Source organism: Saccoglossus kowalevskii, chromosome 21 (genome assembly GCF_978046115.1).
Source record: "Saccoglossus kowalevskii chromosome 21, keSacKowa6.1, whole genome shotgun sequence".
NCBI classification, from domain to species: Eukaryota; Metazoa; Hemichordata; class Enteropneusta; family Harrimaniidae; genus Saccoglossus; species Saccoglossus kowalevskii.
In genome coordinates, this window is record NC_140661.1 from 8,224,254 (window position 1) to 8,242,503 (window position 18,250).

Below are 18,250 nucleotides of genomic sequence, written 5' to 3' on the forward strand. Positions count from 1 at the left end.
GATTACATGAATGACTGTTATTTACAAAATATTGAGTAGCCACGTTTATGCCGTGCAATACTGTATAGGAAGCCTTCTTTCAGCTGATCCATACACAGCAAAGCCGGGCAGATACGATTTCTTTGTGCCTTTTCTCTTTTGTGATTGGTCAATTTAGTCAGTGCTCTGTCAATCAAATCATCAGCTGTCAGTCAATGGGATGCACATGAAAACATTGCGACTGTTTACCACGACCCCATATTGACCTTGGCTGCGCTGAGAATAGTTCCACCGGAAACATTGATTTTCAGCTGAATTTTGCGCCATAAAATAATGCAAATTATTAAAGTTAATATACGCTATGTCAATTTGCCGGTTTCAAAAAAAATGTCATGTACTATTTATCAGAAAGCGAAAAAATATAAACAAAAGTCCCGGATGTCGCGGAAGGATATACAATATTTTCACTTGTAACAATACCCAAGCAGGAGAAAATGTCTGCCAGCATGCACCAGTGTAATTTAGCCGAGTGTCTGTTTCATTGAGTGTGTGTTGTTGTAATCTTACGCGAAAACTGCAACGATCCACGCGATTATAGCCAAATGGGAGGTTTTTGCATCGAGCTATGATTAATGCAGTTACGGCCGGCAACTGGTTTGGGTTTTTGGAACGGACTCGCAAAGTGGAACTCCGTGTGTAGCGACTCGACCGCAGCGGCAGTGGAACGAAGTTGACCTGGCGTTGGGGTTTTCTATTCTACGAAGATTTTGCCATGCACACATTCTTTTAAGTTATCTTGCAATCTACCCGTCTGCACCTAGGAAAACACTTTATTCGCCAGATCAGATCTCGGATGGTGATAGTTGTGAAATTGCACATCGTCGGACAAGTATTTCGTTGTTTCCACACACTTCCAAATCAGCTGACCTAACAAAAAGATACTGGATTCAGAGAGCGAGAGAGAGGTGTTTTGAATTGTGTCTGCGGCGTTTGTGATTGGAGTTAGCCCCTCTCTCGGGGACTGTGACTTAACTTTGTGGAATTACTCGCTGAAGACCCAAGGTAGTTATTGGAAGACGCATGTAAACACTCAAACGTGCCTGTTGTGGCCATCATAATATAAAGTCATTGTGATGTAATGTTTGGTAGAAAGACGGAGACCGACTTTTACCCAAGTTTAATAAAAGGAGGGAGCAATTCAATTGATTAGTGTTTCATGCTCAAGGTGTAAAACCACTGTTTAAAGAAGTGTGAATCTCACCTAGAATTCGTTTGTGTTTACAGGGACATAATGCAGAATCCAACACAGCCTAGGATGCCATACGGCCCCACCGATAAAGAACTCAGCGATCTTTTAGATTTTAGCGCGGTAAGTTCTGCTTAGTGTACGCGTGGCGAGTGCTTTGCTAGTGGCCACAAAGTACTAGTATAGCACGGCAAATTCAATTTAGAAATCTTGCTGTGGCAAGTTACTTTAAATCGCTGATATTATCGCTAACATCGCTGACAGATAGTTTCGATTAGATTTTGAAATGAAGACAATTTACGGTTCTGTATCATAAATTACAAACATTTCATTAAAATTGCCACCGAGTTAGATCCCTTGAAATTAAGAGACGTTACTGGATGTATTTGTTTTCATTCCGACAGCGGTATAGTAAATTTTAATTTAGCGTCTACCAAAAGGTATTCGTTTTCTGGAAAAGCTCATGTATAGTGTACTGGAGTGGATCAATTGAGGTATGAAGTGTGGCAAATCATACAACACTTAACAAGTTATTATATTAATAAATTCTATGAATGTAAATTGTGTTAGGGTTTGGTTTGGGAGCAGCGTGCGCCACAACGCGTGCGTTTAACAATACTTCTGGGATGGGAACTCTTCTTTGTTCGCTGTGAAACGCGCTATTTTCATTCGAGGAGCGAAGGATTTGTACTAAATTAAGCTAAAGCGATAACTCCAGGACGAGATTATGGTGCTGTGCGTTGATTCTATTAGGAAGAATAAAATATGAACTGAGAATTATCTGTCATTTGAAGCTGAGTCATTTGATACGTAACGTGCTCAGGATGGCGTTGTTTTTGTGTGTGTTTTTTTTCACATTAAACTCTGTTCTGTTTGGTGGCTCGAAAAATACGAATTTCGTGTTAGATATAGCATTACGAATTTTGAAACAATTCGATTTGGACGGCTAGCGGATAAATTGATTTGTTTATTAGTCATGTTTCCAATTAATCTGACAATATGGCCAAATTCAGTGCCGTCTTCGATTTGTAGCTTATTTATATAATGTTGTCAAAACTATCTTTGTGGGTAGCAGCTGAAACACCATATATTTATCGCAGTTTCCATGTTCAACCTAAAATCGATTGGTGTTAGACAGTTTTTAGAGATCCCATGTTTTATTTGCTGTGTATTTTTACACGTGTTTTTTTTTTCTTGTTCTTTTCAGATGTTTTCACCGCCAACTGGTGTTGTTGGGCCAAAAAACGGTGTACACGCCGTCACCTCACACCCATCAGTTGATGGGAGAACGCTCCAGAGGCCTCACTACAAAACAGGTGCGATTACAACTTGTCTATTACCTCGTCTGTCGGTGTATGTGTATATGCATGTACTGAGCTCCACAAGTTTTTACCGTCATACATATTGACCACTATTTGCTACCTCAATGTATGGTTGCCTTTGTCTTTATTAACTATGTTAGCAGCCCTTTGTGATGTCATGATGCAGTCTTTTGTCTAAAATTGTGGAGACCACTGGGGCCCCTTTTAAGGCGATACACACCACAAATCAGAAGAGCTACAGTCCAATTAGCCTGTCCCATGTTGATAAACGAAAAACCACCAAAGTGAATTAAATATTTCTCAATGTTTGAATGAACAAAGCCTGGCAGTAATAGTCCAAGATTTTTTCCTTCTTTCTTACATCTCAAAAAAAATAAAGCCCAACAAGTGCACATCAAGAACTTACCCAGGGGTAATGTAAATTAAGTGTTTGCTTAAAAAAACAGGATAGGCTTATTATTCAAGTTCACTACTGACTGACTTTTAATTAAAGCATTGATAATTTGCAAATGGATACCAGTGTATTATAGATGTGAGGTTTCCATGGTGACAGACCACCGTGATGTCACTTGTCTTGTGCACCGAAATAAGTTGATGATGTCGCAACGTGTGTAATAAGTTAAATATTTTAGGCTAAAGTTTCTGTTTTTATTCGTGTATGTTAGTTTCAAGTAACAACATAACTGTTGTAAGGTGCTAATACCTTTATCAAACAGGTGACAAAAACACTGCCCAAGTTGAAACTCTATATCTCTTTAGACATGTTTTCTGAAATACCATGCGGTGACTTTCAACAAAACCCGTCAATTGGAGCTTTATTTTCACCCTGGTTTGATAATACATGACACTGGGGTGATTGAAGAAATACTCCAGATATTGAAAATATTGCAAGTATTTTTTTACAGTGTTAAATTTCTTGAATTACTTCTTTATGGCATTGGTTTTCTACTGCATGCCCAACTCGAGCTCATGCCACAGGTCTGAATTTAATTTTGACTTATTTAATCTTGCACAATTGATGTTTCACTAACTTTAGAGTTTTTTTGTTACCTTAAGAACATAATTTGACGAGTCGTGTGCAGTGTAGCTATGACGGTAAATGCTCTTCTAATGTGAACTTGAATGATGATATTGAACTAAGTAAGTTGGTTTGTGTAGTAGGTTCTTTCTAACCACTCATTACTAAAAAGCCCGATACAAGCTTGGTTCTTTATACACGACACTGGCAATTCGTGTCATTTGTGTGCCAAAAACACAATAAATGAAAAGGAAGGCATTATTTTAGGAAGAATGCGTGAATGCGTGGACGTAAAGGGGTTTGTTAGAGCCCATAGAACTATCGACCATTCTTAGCCATCCCTTGGGTTGTATGGTTTTGTTCTCCAATAGCCAAGGAAGCGTGGCTGGCGTACGACTCATTGCTGCTGGAGTGAGCGAGCTTAAAAAGTTAGACTACATTGTGGAGGCTGAGTGAGTCGGGCACAAAGCCTGCCAATTAAACAGTAAGACGAATATGGAGTGAATAGCGGGAAGGATATGACAGAACAAAGGCCCTCTATAATACCCCCCTAGTTATTGGCTGGTTAGGATGGATTGACCTTGTAGATAGTCAGCAAGGTTTCAGATTTTTGTCATTTTTGTCCCGTATTTATGCACAATATCTGTTTTAATATGTAGCTTGTATCCCTTGTCGTTTAACTTTACTGTCTTATATGAAAATAAAATGAAACGTTTCCGAGAAATTAGGTGCTGTGATTGGTCAAGTTTTGTATCAATAAGACGTGTGTCTTATGAGGTAATCGTTTGTCGCTTATTACGTTCTTTGTGACGTACTTTGAACTATTGTTTGATGGTATTGCAATCTCAAAGGTTGTTGGATGTTCGTTTGGAAGCCACATCGTTTTGTGGGCAATTCCCAGTGGCAATTACTCAAGAATACTTGCTTGGAAATTGTTTAAAATAAGATTGTGTAGAGTCGAGTGGTTGTATAGTTTCTGTTGTTTCTTTTTCTGTTTTATGTGATGTTTCTCATTCTGTTCTGTGTAATGTTTCCGGTTCTTTTCTGTGTGATATTTCTCATTCTGTTCTGTGTGATATTTTTCGTTCTGTTCTGTGTGATATTTCTCGTTCTGTTCTGTGTGATGTTTCTTCTCCATTCTTGTCAAATAAAGTTTTACCAGCTTGTTGATGTTTTATACCTGAACTCTATGTTTGCAGTGAGCATGTTATGCTTTTAACAGAACACTAGATAAAATGTTACAGTTTAATGTCTCAAATCATCATCCTCAGTATACTCTCATTTTCTAAAAAAATTTTTCTCAGTATCACTTGCTCAATAATTCAATATTCTTTGAGTTTTCTGCTTTTTAGCAACAATCTTCATCAAAATCCACAGGTGTTGCCTGCAACTGTGCGTCGATTGCAATTATGATATTGTACCCACACATAAAAGTAATTTGTTATTTTCATTCAATATTCCATTTCTACTGGTACATGCATATTTTCAACAATCCTATTGTGGTTAAATACGAAAAAATTGATATTATTCTTAGTTACCATTCATTGCAATATTGTTTTGCATACCAAAGCAGCATCACTGCCAGGTAAGTTACTGAATGGTTCGGGTCTCTAAAATAATTGTTATTAGAACAGGAACAAGTTGGGTCAAACCAACATCAACATGAGATGTCAAACTCGTACTTATACTAATAACTAATCATCAAAGCAAGATTTCCTTTCAACTTATTTCTCCAATAATTTAAAATTATAGTGGTCAAGTGGCGTAATACTTCCTGATACATTCTCTATATTTCTAATGTAGCTAATAATTATACCAGTTTTCTAAACCTTGTTAGACGATCATCTCTTTCATTTCAGTGATTTGTAAGTTACATATTTCAAGCTGAAATCAATCTTCTCTCCAAGTGAGTTTTTGTTACGAGTATGAGGCGTTAAAAATCGTTTGATCTAACCAATTATAAGGGATAGTGTTTGGCTGGGCATTTGGTCGGAATGAGATAGGGGCTGGCTGTACTGAGGAGGGAACAATATCCCCCCCCACACGAAAATTCAACAACGTAAATCCCTGTCTTGTGAACGCTTTCCATGTTAACCCCCCCTAATCTGTTTTAAAAAAAACAAATCTAACCTTCATAATTGCTCATTATCTTTTATTATAATGGTGAATAATATGCAAATATTGGACTGTTATGCAAATTTCCCATTCAGAGAAGAAAACAAAATTATAAATAGATTTATGCGTTTCAAAAATAAAATTGCACATGCAGTCAAATTTAGTAGTCAATATTACAATAATTTGTAACTAAATGAAATATTGCATGATTTCTCAAAGTGCAGAATGTGATAATTGTTACAAATTATTCTCATTTGGCATCTTTACCGAGTTTCTTGTTAATTTTTTTCCTATGAACATTAAAAAAAATGAGGGTGGGTGGAAATTTCGTCCTACAGCTATCAATTGAGTGGCTTTACCTGGAATTTTGTCACTATTCTTAATAGCCTGCTGGTTTTACTTGTTGCAAGAAACTGTATACTGTATCATGAATTTTTGATTTTCTTCCCCATTTCATCGTCAGATTGTCATTTCATTCAATAATGTTTTGGATAGGCAGCGACATTGCTTCAAGTATTTTAATATTGTAGAAAAGATTATTGGGGATTTTAGTAAATAATAAATATATTGCTGAAAGCGGTATTTTATCTGCCGAGAACTGCAGTGTTCAAGAGCCGGATAGAAAATCGTAATGAAAAGAGTGTGACGACGACTTATATCGGTGAATTCTGTTGATGTATGTACTGGAGGTTTATTAATTAATTAGTTAATTAATTAGGTAACTGGCTTGATATGGAAAGTAATTAAATTTGATTGCATGCGATGATTATTAGAACTTGATTTAGTTACTTTGATATGTGTTGTGTATCTTGCTCAAATGCTTGGTTGGAGTTGAGCTTTGTCGTAAAACAAACACACAGACACCGGGACAAAATACTGGCATTTAGTGCTCGAATTCCCAGTGTGTATGATATTATCAAATATAATGTAGATAATGATTAGATTATAATAAATTGATGGTTATAGATTTTGATTATTTTTGGATATGTAATATTTGATATCGGTCAAACAGGTGAGATACCGTGCAGTGTTGTTGACCTCTGTTCGCTGGTGTACGTAGTGGTTTTCCGCTATAGATGTGTAGTTTGTAAAAGTACCTTGTATAAACCTTCTGTTGTTACAACTAGTAATTATTGGTATCTGAATTGATGTGTGACTTGTGTCAAAATTACAAATTGTTAATTCAATTCTAATCTATAACTGTTTGGATTTTGTTTCACTGCATAGATTCAAAGTTTTGAAAGTGTCTTTTTTGAATTTGAAAATAATTGGATTGCCTCTATAATCTCCGTTTTTACTATGAAAGAAAGCGGACATTATATTAACATTTTATGGGTTTTTTTTACTGTGGGAAATGTTCCAGATGTAAAAAGTGAAATAAAAGCTTTCTATACAATGTAATCAGAGTTGTGTGTTGGAGGTAAATGTTACAGAGTGTGTGATTGGTTAATAGTCATCAGGTGATGTCATGCCTCCAAATCACCTTGCTGATTAGTTTCATTTAAATCTGGTGTGATTTTGCATCCTTTTTTTATGTTTGGCCAAAAAAAGTTAATGGTTTGCAATTGTAGTTTGGGTTGAGGGATCAGCACCACATATTTTTTATTTGGCCTTATATGCACTCGGTAAGTTTACTTCAGCAATTTTACATTCTTAATTATTGAAAGTTTGTTTTTTAGTTATGCTGCTGTTTGAGAGAAAAAGAAATTAGTTGTTGTTGAAGTGCTGGGTAATGGAAGACTATGGGTTATCTTACCAATAAAACATGCAGTCTGGGATGACAAAACACACCACACAACTGTACCATGCACAAACCAGGGCAGATTTAGAACAAAGATAGTTGAATTAAAAATTGATTCAATATCATTCATTTTGCTATAATAGACAGTATGTTTACCTGGAAATAATTGGTGTCTAAATTTCATACCCTAAAATTATACAGATAATCTTCGATTAAAATGATGCAGGCTTTGTCAGACATTTTGGATAACTATTTTAGGCAGCATTACTCAAGTTTATGCTAGTTTGAGTGTCTTACATCCAGTCATAGTTAGTCGTTTTAATTCACAGCCTGCTATGCACAATTAGGAATTGTGTTGAACCCCAAATGCTTCCTGGATGCGCAAGTCCCTCATTTCAGGATTTGTAAAGATCCTATTAAAAAAAAAAAAAAATTAATGATTTTAAATTGATTTTAAATTCTCGTTGGGACTCACTACCTGCAACTTTTCAGATAGACATATGTAACTTTCCATTTTATTAACCCTCCTTCAAGGAAACGTTTATCGGTGACATACACCCTGTCCACCTGTCCCAGACAGATGGATTTCACCTGGCACAGGTGGTTTTTATAACAGCTGGAACAGAGTGTTGGACTGCCCAGCATTCTGTAGCCAGTTAACAAAGCAAATTTGATTTAAAAATAATTCTTGCAATTTTAACCTAAAATAAATAAAAAACATCTTGTTTCCCAAATGATCATATTATGTGAATAATGGCTTACTGAACCCCCTACCCTGCTAATATACAAATGTCGCTGTTTATTAACCTGTTGGGTTCCACAGTCAATCTTTGACGTCATTCAGAAAATAAATTAGTTCAAGATCTTTAGCCAATAGGAACCTAGCTTTATTTGGTCCAAAATTAACAACAAAATTATAGGAAAATACTAAAAAATGTGCAACCTGTTGGGTTCCAAAGTCAATCTTTGACGTTTTTCACAAAATAAATTCAAAAAATCAGTTCAAGATCTTTAGCCAATTAGAAATTAGCTTCATTTGGTCGGAAATTAAAAAAAAATTATAAAAAAAATACTCAAAAATGTTGTAGCAATTATGGCGTTGACTAGGTCAATTTTTAAAAAAATTTTCTGCTTCATTTTCATTTCCATATTAATTGAATCCACTTATATTTTGTACATTGTTGCATAGAAATTTGTATAATTATCTGTAATATATGTCATTAATATGACAGAACCCCACATCCTGCCCGTGGCTTTTGTTGCGTATGGAAGTTATTTTCACGAGTGATGCGGTGTATCCTGCGGCCGTAATTTCACAAGCTTCGCTCGTGAAAGTACAGCAGAATACACCGCATCTTGAGTGAAAATAACTTCCATACGCAACGAAAGCCACGGGCAGGGTGTGGGGTTCTGTTATTATTACATATGTTCCATGTTTGATCATTTCATATCAAAGAAAGAACGTGCAACAAACCGGCATGGAATATAGGTCAGATACCCCATTGCCCATTAATATGTTCAAATACTGAGTATAGTGTTACGCCCAGGCAACGCGTGTCAGTGTAGAACGCGCCCAGAGAACGCGTGTCACTGTTTGTTTGAAATTAAAATGATCAGACGTCTAATCTGAGTCACTGTCCGAATGAATAATTCGTGGACGTTTATTTGGGACCAAGACAGAACTTGAACTGGACGACTATGATACACAGCTTATGTTGAAGTTAAAAGTTCCTCCACAGAATTGTGCACTGGTAAACATGCTGTGCAACTGCGGTACTCCACTGACGAGGTGACTTTCGTCGCGCTGAGCTGCACGCTACAACTTCGTGTGTGATATTGCTTGCTAGTCGTGGATTGACCGAGTCTTGGTTACCGGTTAAAATGTTGCTCATTTGGCAACGTCGCCAACAGAAACCTCCTAGTATCTCGATGTTGATGATTGCGGCTCAATAGTACATGTGTAATCGCTGATTTTACGGCAGGTGGATCTTCCGAGAGCCGTTCAAAGTTTATAAAACTGAGTTTCCAGGTGGTCAACATACATTAATCTCCCAATCGTAGTATTCCATGAGATGTACACCTAACATGCCAAAAACGTTGCTGAACGATTTGAATCTTACAAAAATAGCAAACGAAAATGTGTTTACAAAATAAAAATAGTTCGGTAGCCAATGGAAATACCATGTTCATTTGCATATGGACCGTGAAAATACCGAAAACATTATTGCATGGGTGACATGCAAATTAGTTTTTGTCAAAATAAGTGACTGCCAAAGAGTACCGTTACTGTTGTTCAAATTTCATTTCACTCGGCAAGTATATTTATGTACCCCAAGGGAAAAATATCGTACTTTTAAATATTGTTTATTTCTGCTATGTTTCGAAAAACGGTACTCCTGAAGGGACTACTTTGTTTGCTTTCAAACTCATTTGCATATGAGGTGTGGAAATACCGATTTTGATTTCAGGGACGAATCAAAATAAACTGCAGTACATATGTAATAATGATAATTATTTGATACATGTACATTGATTTTACTGGGAAATGGTAAAAATCTGAAAATAGTTGGCATTTAACATTTCACTGGGGTCCTTAAGACTGGGAGTCACAGTGACGTTTGCGAATTTGTTATATTCATTATTTTAAAATCGTCAAATTGAAAAAAAAAAAATTGCGAATAGACTAAATTTTTTTCACACGTAACATTTATAAATGTTGTTGCATCTTTGCTTTGTTCTGTGTTTTCAGGATTCACTGAATGCCATGCTATCTGTATGCCCTTCAGGATAGCTTCAATGTATTAGGTTTCCGTGCCAACACTACAATATTTTATTCCCAAAATAACTGATGTTAGCTGATGTTTCTTAACTCTAAAATTCGGTGTAATATTTTAAGCTGAATAATCATATTTTGACAAATCTAATTATCAAAATTTTAAAAATTATTATAGTATTGTTGTATTTATCTGAAAAATGAAGACAATTTCTTTATTTGGATGTTGATTCCAATAGCCTTCATATTAAAATAACAAAAGAATACCTACAATGAAAATCCAGAATGTTATTGCTCTATTCAATGACACCAGAAAATTATTCCTGCTCTGACCTCAATATTGTGTTGAAGTGGCAATTAAAAAAAAAAAAAGATAGTTTTTTAAACTGAAATTTATTTCATATTTATTTATCGATATTTCTTCATTAATTTTGAATCAAATTGATGTAATTTTACCCTTTTGTTACAAGTTGTGATAAAAATTTGTAAAAAAAAAAATTTGATGCAGGTTTTGTAAAAGGTGACAAAACTACATCATTGGAATAGTTATTTTCTCTTTCCCCATCATAAATCAACATGTCGAGTAAATTCATGTTTCTTATCTTAATTGTTATCAAATAAGTACTTTTTACTCCCAAGCATGTGAAATATCACTCCACGGTATGCATCTTCTGAAATATTTTCCTTAGTCTAGTCGTCTCACTCGAAAAAGAACAAAGGAACACAATAATGTCTGATGATAGCAAATGTACTGGGAGGGATATGAAGTAGTTCTTAAAAAGAAAGATAGAGAGACTGTTCTTATTTAATGTTAAAAGCGTGTCCCTGTCAGGTAAATATAATTCAGATAAGATTCAGAGCGGGCAAACATTTTAAACATGTTATTTGCAGATAATGCACTGGAGATAGTTAATTACATCGCCCCGGACTCTATTTAAGTAGTTTTTTTGCTCCAAGTGGTATTTGACCCAACGTTTCAGGTTTGCTCTCAATAGTTCATCTCGTACAGATAAGACTCAGATAGACTAAATTGCATTAACTCTACTGGAGAAAATTGTTTTCATTTTCCTCGCCTGTGGGCTCAGAGAACCCAAATGAAAATAGCCCGTCTTAAGTTGCAGTAATTGCATTCTTGTTGGCCACAAAAGCAGGAAACCTACAATTGCTTTTGAAAATTTCAAATAAGGTTACTGTATGGATGTTGCGATGATATAACAGCATGGTTAATGTTAAAACACACCATGACATATATCAGAATGGTTTTTTTTTGAAGAAAAAAGTAACAATATTGTGTTTTCATGAATGAATTTTGCAATCAATGGCGTGCAATAAACGACACTCGTCACTGAATAGATCTATATATAGTATCACGGTAAACAGTAAAATACTTGTCCATATCCTGTTTTTAATAATACATTATTATCGTTACATGTCTGATCCACACGGTATTTTATAGAATTTTTCAGTGATTTTTTTGTAGAATCACAAAGGAATCTCAAATTGAATTATATTCATATTTATCACAGTAAATCATATTAATCAATATTTAATTAATAATCACATATTCATATTTTCTTTGTAATATTTCATTGTCAATAAAAACTGATTTTTCAAGTCACAGATATGTACCTAACACTTATATTTCATATCGTCTTTCTTTGTTCGGTCGCTAACACATTCATTATGCGTGCTCGATCATCCATATTTGAATGTGTTTCAATTAGCATTTAAGATAATTTTTGTGTTTATGTGTAATCATTCCACCAGAACTTGAACTCTTGAAAATAGAATAAAAAAACAAACAATTATTTGTATAATTTATTCGTTCAAGTAGAATAAAAAGGAACAACATTGAGAAATACATGAATTTTGCTCAAGAAGCTTTTAAATTGAATCGCCGGAAGTCCACTATCCTTTCCATATGTTAACATGCACTGAGATCTCTAACACAATTTCAAAAGCAACAATTGTTCGTAGCTAGCTTTAAATGTCCTTTGTTGTTACTAATCTAATTTACATTATTAATGTGAAAGATACACTGGAATATAATTAATATTTGTATCAATAAATAATGGCAATTCTCCCGAGGGATATATCTCTCGTATTTCATTATGGGATTTTTTTCGCTCTGATTAGCCATATTGAAATAAGTAATGTAAATAGCTTCTAGATATTCACTGCTAAGCTGAGCATTTCAAACTGTTATTCAGAAAATGTGACATTCTTGACTGAACTATTATTTATTTAGGCGTAGTTTAGGACTATAGTAATATTGTAAACTACTATATTTTAGCTGGAATTCATTTTCGCTGATAAGACTTTTTTGGTGTTTTGTATGAAATTTATTTTCACTGATTTTTGACAAGTTGAATGTAAAATATAGGAAAAAAGGTAGATTCGCTAGAGTTAATTTTCACGGAATTATTCCTTGAGCAAAAATAAATTCCAAGCGAAAATAAAGAATTTTATAGTAGTTGGATGAACATGTCATTTCTATGTCATATTACCCACTTAACAACATCAATAAATGAAAAAAAAAAAAAAAACTGGGGTAGCCAACTTGTTGATTGAAACAATAAATTTGCTATTTATTCATAGTTTAAAATCCTACTTTTCCGTTTTTAAAAAACGAGCAAAATACATACAGTTGAGATTTCTAATTGAAAAAATATCCCAAGTTTTTACCTTGTAGTTTAAGTAGACTAGAGTAATTTAATCAGTGTCAAATATGTCCATTCATACACTGTAAACTCATTAATTAATTATTTGCTGGGTTTTATTTTTGTTATTTTTGTTGATAAGTTATATTTTCTAAATTAAATCCACATGAACATGTAAAATACAATACAACTCATTGTTTCCTACCAAGTGCGTAAACTTAAATTAAAACCCAGTGAAATTTTTCAAAACATCTACTGTAATATACTTTATTTTCACTTGGAATTAATTTTCGCTGAAGAGACAATTCAATGGAAATAAAATCCAGCGAATATAACTTTTTCCCTATATTTCACATTCAACTCATCAAAAATCAGTGAAAATAAATTCCATACAAAACACCCCAAAAAGCCTTTTCAGCGATAACTAATTCCAGCTAAAATAAAGTATTTTACAGTAAATAATGAAATTAAATGTCTGTGAAAATAAATGGTTTTACAGTACCCACCTTTTTGCTGCTAGTCTATATGTGTTTTATACCACACCACTTCCTGATATTGTGTTACAAGTCCATGTGCCACAAGACATGACAAAACGCATTGTTTTGAATGTTGCCAAAATTTTAAGCATTTAATTTTAATCAGTAACATTTATTTAAAAATAGTACACACGATTAATAATGATATTATTCTTGGTCATTTAAAACTGTGGTGAAACTTCCAAAGTTCGACGAAGACTTTTGTATCCAAGGCCGCCATTCAGCCTCCCGATGATTAGCCTGATGAACTATTTCCGAAGTGCCATTTTTTGATATAGTTCATAATATGCATAATTTTATATTGCCCCATGTGACCATGAAATGACCAATCATGACACAGAATCAGCATATGGTGTGTTGTAATTTCAAATATTACCCGATAATATTAAATGTTATAGACATTTTTAGTCTGTGTTTTTTGATATCACGAATTTTCAAGCAATAAGAAATACAACAAAATACTATTTTATTTCCACCGTCTGTATTGTTTTAAAAAGTTTTCTCTCAACTGATTTGGAGGAGGGCAATATACAATGAAACTTATTTGGAATTGTTGATCTTAATGTGTTGTCTTGTCCCATGGTCCATGCACCCCCTTCCCCCACTGACCTGGGAAGTTTGGTTTTGTGGGGATGTGGTTGTTGAAAACCTGTTCATAATGCACTAAGTATGTCATCACTTACACACATAAAATGTCACTGCAGTATTTAACTGCAAATCCTGGTTTGACTTAGAGACCTAAAATATATGGCATTTTAGATGGGAGGCCTACAGCAACAAAAGCTTGATGGAAAGGGGAGGTAAAATATTTATACCTCTTCAGTCTTAAGATCCCTTAATTATTGAAAGACTTTAAATATTACAGAATGGTGAGAATATCTGATTTTGAATGCAGCTACAGAACAGCATATCTTTGTGCATTTCTTTCTCGGAAATAACTTGTGTAGGCTTCAAATTAGAAATATTGTTCCTTCTGATGGCAACATTGGGTCAAATTTTGTCATTTTGGACAGCCATATTGTAAGAATCACATTCTACAGCCATATTGATAAGTACCACATTCTGCAGCCATACTGATAAGTACCACATTCTGCAGCCGTATTGATAAGTACCACATTCTGCAGCCATATTGGTAAGTACCACATTCTTCAGCCATATTGGTAAGTACCACATTCTGCAGCCATATTGATAAGTACCACATTCTGCAGCCATATTGATAAGTACCACATTCTTCAGCCATATTGATAAGTACCACATTCTGCAGCCATTGATAAGTACCACATTCTGCAGCCATATTGATAAGTACCACATTCTGCAGCCATATTGATAAGTACCACATTCTGCAGCCATTGATAAGTACCACATTCTGCAGCCATATTGATAAGTACCACATTCTGCTGCCATATTGTAAGAATCACATTCTTCAGCCATATTGATAAGTACCACATTCTGCAGCCATATTGATAAGTACCACATTCTGCAGCCATGTTGATAAGTACCACATTCTGCAGCCACATTGATAAATACCACATTCTGCATATTCTGCAGCCATATTGATAAGTACCACATTCTGCAGCCATATTGATAAGTACCACATTCTGCAGCCATATTGATAAGTATAACATTCTGCATATTCTGCAGCCATATTGATAAGTACCACATTCTGCAGCCATATTGATAAGTACCACATTCTGCAGCCACATTGATAAGTACCACATTCTGCAGCCATATTGATAAGTACCACATTCTGCAGCCATATTGATAAGTACCACATTCTGCAGCCATATCGATAAGTACCACATTCTGCAGCCATATCGATAAGTACCACATTCTGCAGCCATATTGAAAGGTACCACATTCTGCAGCCACATTGATAAGTACCACATTCTGCAGCCATATTGATAAGTGCCACATTCTACAGCCATGTTGATGAGTGCCACATTCTGCAGCCATACTGATAAGTACCACATTCTGCAGCCATACTGATAAGTACCACATTCTGCAGCCATATTGATAAATACCACACTCTACAGCCATATTGAATGGTACCACATTCTGCAGCCATATTGAAAGGTACCACATTCTGCAGCCATATTGAAAGGTACCACATTCTGCAGCCATATTGAAAGTTACCACATTCTGCAGCCATATTGAAAGTTACCACATTCTGCAGCCATATTGAAAGGTACAACATTCTGCAGTCATATTGAAAGGTACAACATTCTGCAGCCATATTGATAAGTACCGCATTCTGCAGCCATATTGAAAGGTACAACATTCTGCAGCCATATTGATAAGTACCGCATTCTGCAGCCATATTGATAAGTACCACATTCTGCAGCCATATTGAAAGGTACCGCATTCTGCAGCCATATTGATAAGTACCACATTCTGCAGCCATATTGATATGTACCACATTCTATAGCCGTATTGGTAAGTACCGCATTCTGCAGCCATATTGATAAGTACCACATTCTGCAGCCATATTGATAAGTACCACATTCTGCAGCCATATTGAAAGGTACCACATTCTGCAGCCATATTGAAAGTTACCACATTCTGCAGTCATATTGAAAGGTACAACATTCTGCAGCCATATTGATAAGTACCGCATTCTGCAGCCATATTGAAAGGTACAACATTCTGCAGCCATATTGATAAGTACCGCATTCTGCAGCCATATTGAAAGGTACAACATTCTGCAGCCATATTGATAAGTACCGCATTCTGCAGCCATATTGAAAGGTACAACATTCTGCAGCCATATTGATAAGTACCACATTCTGCAGCCATATTGATAAGTACCACATTCTGCAGCCAAATTGATATGTACCACATTCTATAGCCGTATTGGTAAGTACCACATTCTGCAGCCATATTGAAAGGTACCACATTCTGCAGCCATATTGATAAGTACCACATTCTGCAGCCATATTGATAAGTACCACATTCGTCAGCCATATTGATAAGTGCCACATTCTGCAGCCATATTGATAAGTACCACATTCTTCAGCCATATTGGTAAGTACCACATTCTGCAGCCATATTGGTAAGTACCACATTCTATAGCCGTATTGGTAAGTACCACATTCTGCAGTCATATTGAAAGGTACCACATTCTGCAGCCATATTGATAAGTACCACATTCTGCAGCCATATTGATATGTACCACATTCTATAGCCGTATTGGTAAGTACCACATTCTATAGCCATATTGGTAAGTACCACATTCTGCAGCCATATTGTAAGAATCACATTCTGCTGCCATATTGATAAGTACCACATTCTGCAGCCATATTGGTAAGTACCACATTCTGCAGCCATATTGATAAGTACCACATTCTGCAGCCATATTGATAAGTACCACATTCTGCAGCCATATTGATAAGTACCACATTCTGCAGCCATACTGTAGGTGGAAGTGGGTTCTGTGTGTTTCCAGTAATGTTTTCATAGATTTATTTTAATTTCCCTAATTTTGTATGCAGGTTGTTTCTACCCATGTTCATTCCATTAGAGATTCCATCGACTTACATGATGGTGTGTACGATATGTTTAAACGATCCTATAAAAGTGGCTGGTACTGCGTGATAGTTATACATATAGGTTGCTTTTTTTTACCAGTTTTTTTGTAGTAATTCTAAATTTAGAAGCCAATCATAAATATTCCTATTATGTTACGATTTCTGCTCATACTAAACAGTGAATCATTATTTTATGGCGTGGGATTGGTCGTGGTGATGTTAGTTTCACGTAGTTGGGATTTAAAAAAAAAAATTGCAGAGAAAAAGAACATTAAGTTTCATATTTTTTGCGATAGGGTTTAATTTTCCATGACTCAATCAAAGACGTTTCTAACAGAAAAAAATAATCTTATCTTTTTTTCCCCCCATTTTACAGTTCAGTTCTTAATCATGGTAGTTTTATTAAAATTACATGTGTAAAAATAGCCTAGAAAAAAAAATAGTAACTGTTAACTTTTGAGAAGATTTGATACTATCTGGATATGTATGATTTGTCAACAATGCATTCCATGGTCTAATTTGAATATTCATTAGTTTATATTTTTAATATACTCAGCAAAATTAAAAATTAACTTTTTCATTGCCAGACTTCCTTGCTCAAATCTTTCTGCAATTTGTTCTAATATTCTTCAATATTTCTGGAAATAAACCCTAATTTTGGACAAAATTTGAGTCAGTTTTCAGTTTTTACTCAAAAAATTTGACTATTTTTGTCCTAATCTTCTGAAGGAAAGTGCAGACTGTAAATGGGACAATTTTGTGAATTTGTGGTGAAAAGAGGAAACTGGCAGTGAAAAGGTTAAGCCGTATACAGTACCCAAACAGGCAACTCCATAAGTTAGATAAATTGATAACCAATGTAGCTGAGTCATAGTCATGTTTGAACTTGCCTAACAAGATTGGACATTGAAAAATGAATTATACTACGTGAGAATTGTACTAGTATTGGTAGCATGATTGGTAGTGTGACCAATAACATCTCATGTTACATCTATTCCCCACATTAGGGGTATCATAGCCATTCAAAGCAGGGGTTGCTTTTATAAAAGTTATTCAGATTTGACGTGTGATGAATGAAGAAAACTATTTGGCTCCCCGCTAGTAGAACAAAATAATACAAATACCGTAGTAGTTTGCCAATCATCCGTGCTTTGCTTTGCTGTTTTTGATATGGCTTGCTACTATATCAATTGGAGCATGTAGTCATTGCAGGCTGGAACTCAGACAACACAGTGGCTGTTGACAAGTACTCATTGCAAAGTCCAGTAGCAAATATATACGTATAACCTTCACATTCTGATTCATTCTTTGATCAAGTTCTGCAAGAATGTACAGC

The 18,250-nt window shown here is 35.1% G+C and overlaps 1 protein-coding gene across 10 annotated transcripts in view; it reads left to right on the forward strand.

Moving 5' to 3' along the window:
• The first annotated feature begins 459 nt into the window (after nt 1-459).
• The window catches only part of LOC100313756 (transcription factor 12-like protein), a 151,370-nt gene continuing 133,579 nt past the window's right edge, over nt 460-18,250 (forward strand). For 9 of the 10 annotated variants that reach the window (XM_085494755.1, XM_085494758.1, XM_085494762.1 and 6 more), the window contains exons 1-3: nt 460-1,041; nt 1,264-1,348; nt 2,433-2,541. In XM_085494755.1, coding sequence (XP_085350881.1) covers nt 1,271-1,348; nt 2,433-2,541 — 187 coding nt within the window. In that variant the 5' untranslated portion in view covers nt 460-1,041; nt 1,264-1,270. 10 annotated transcript variants of the gene reach the window in all.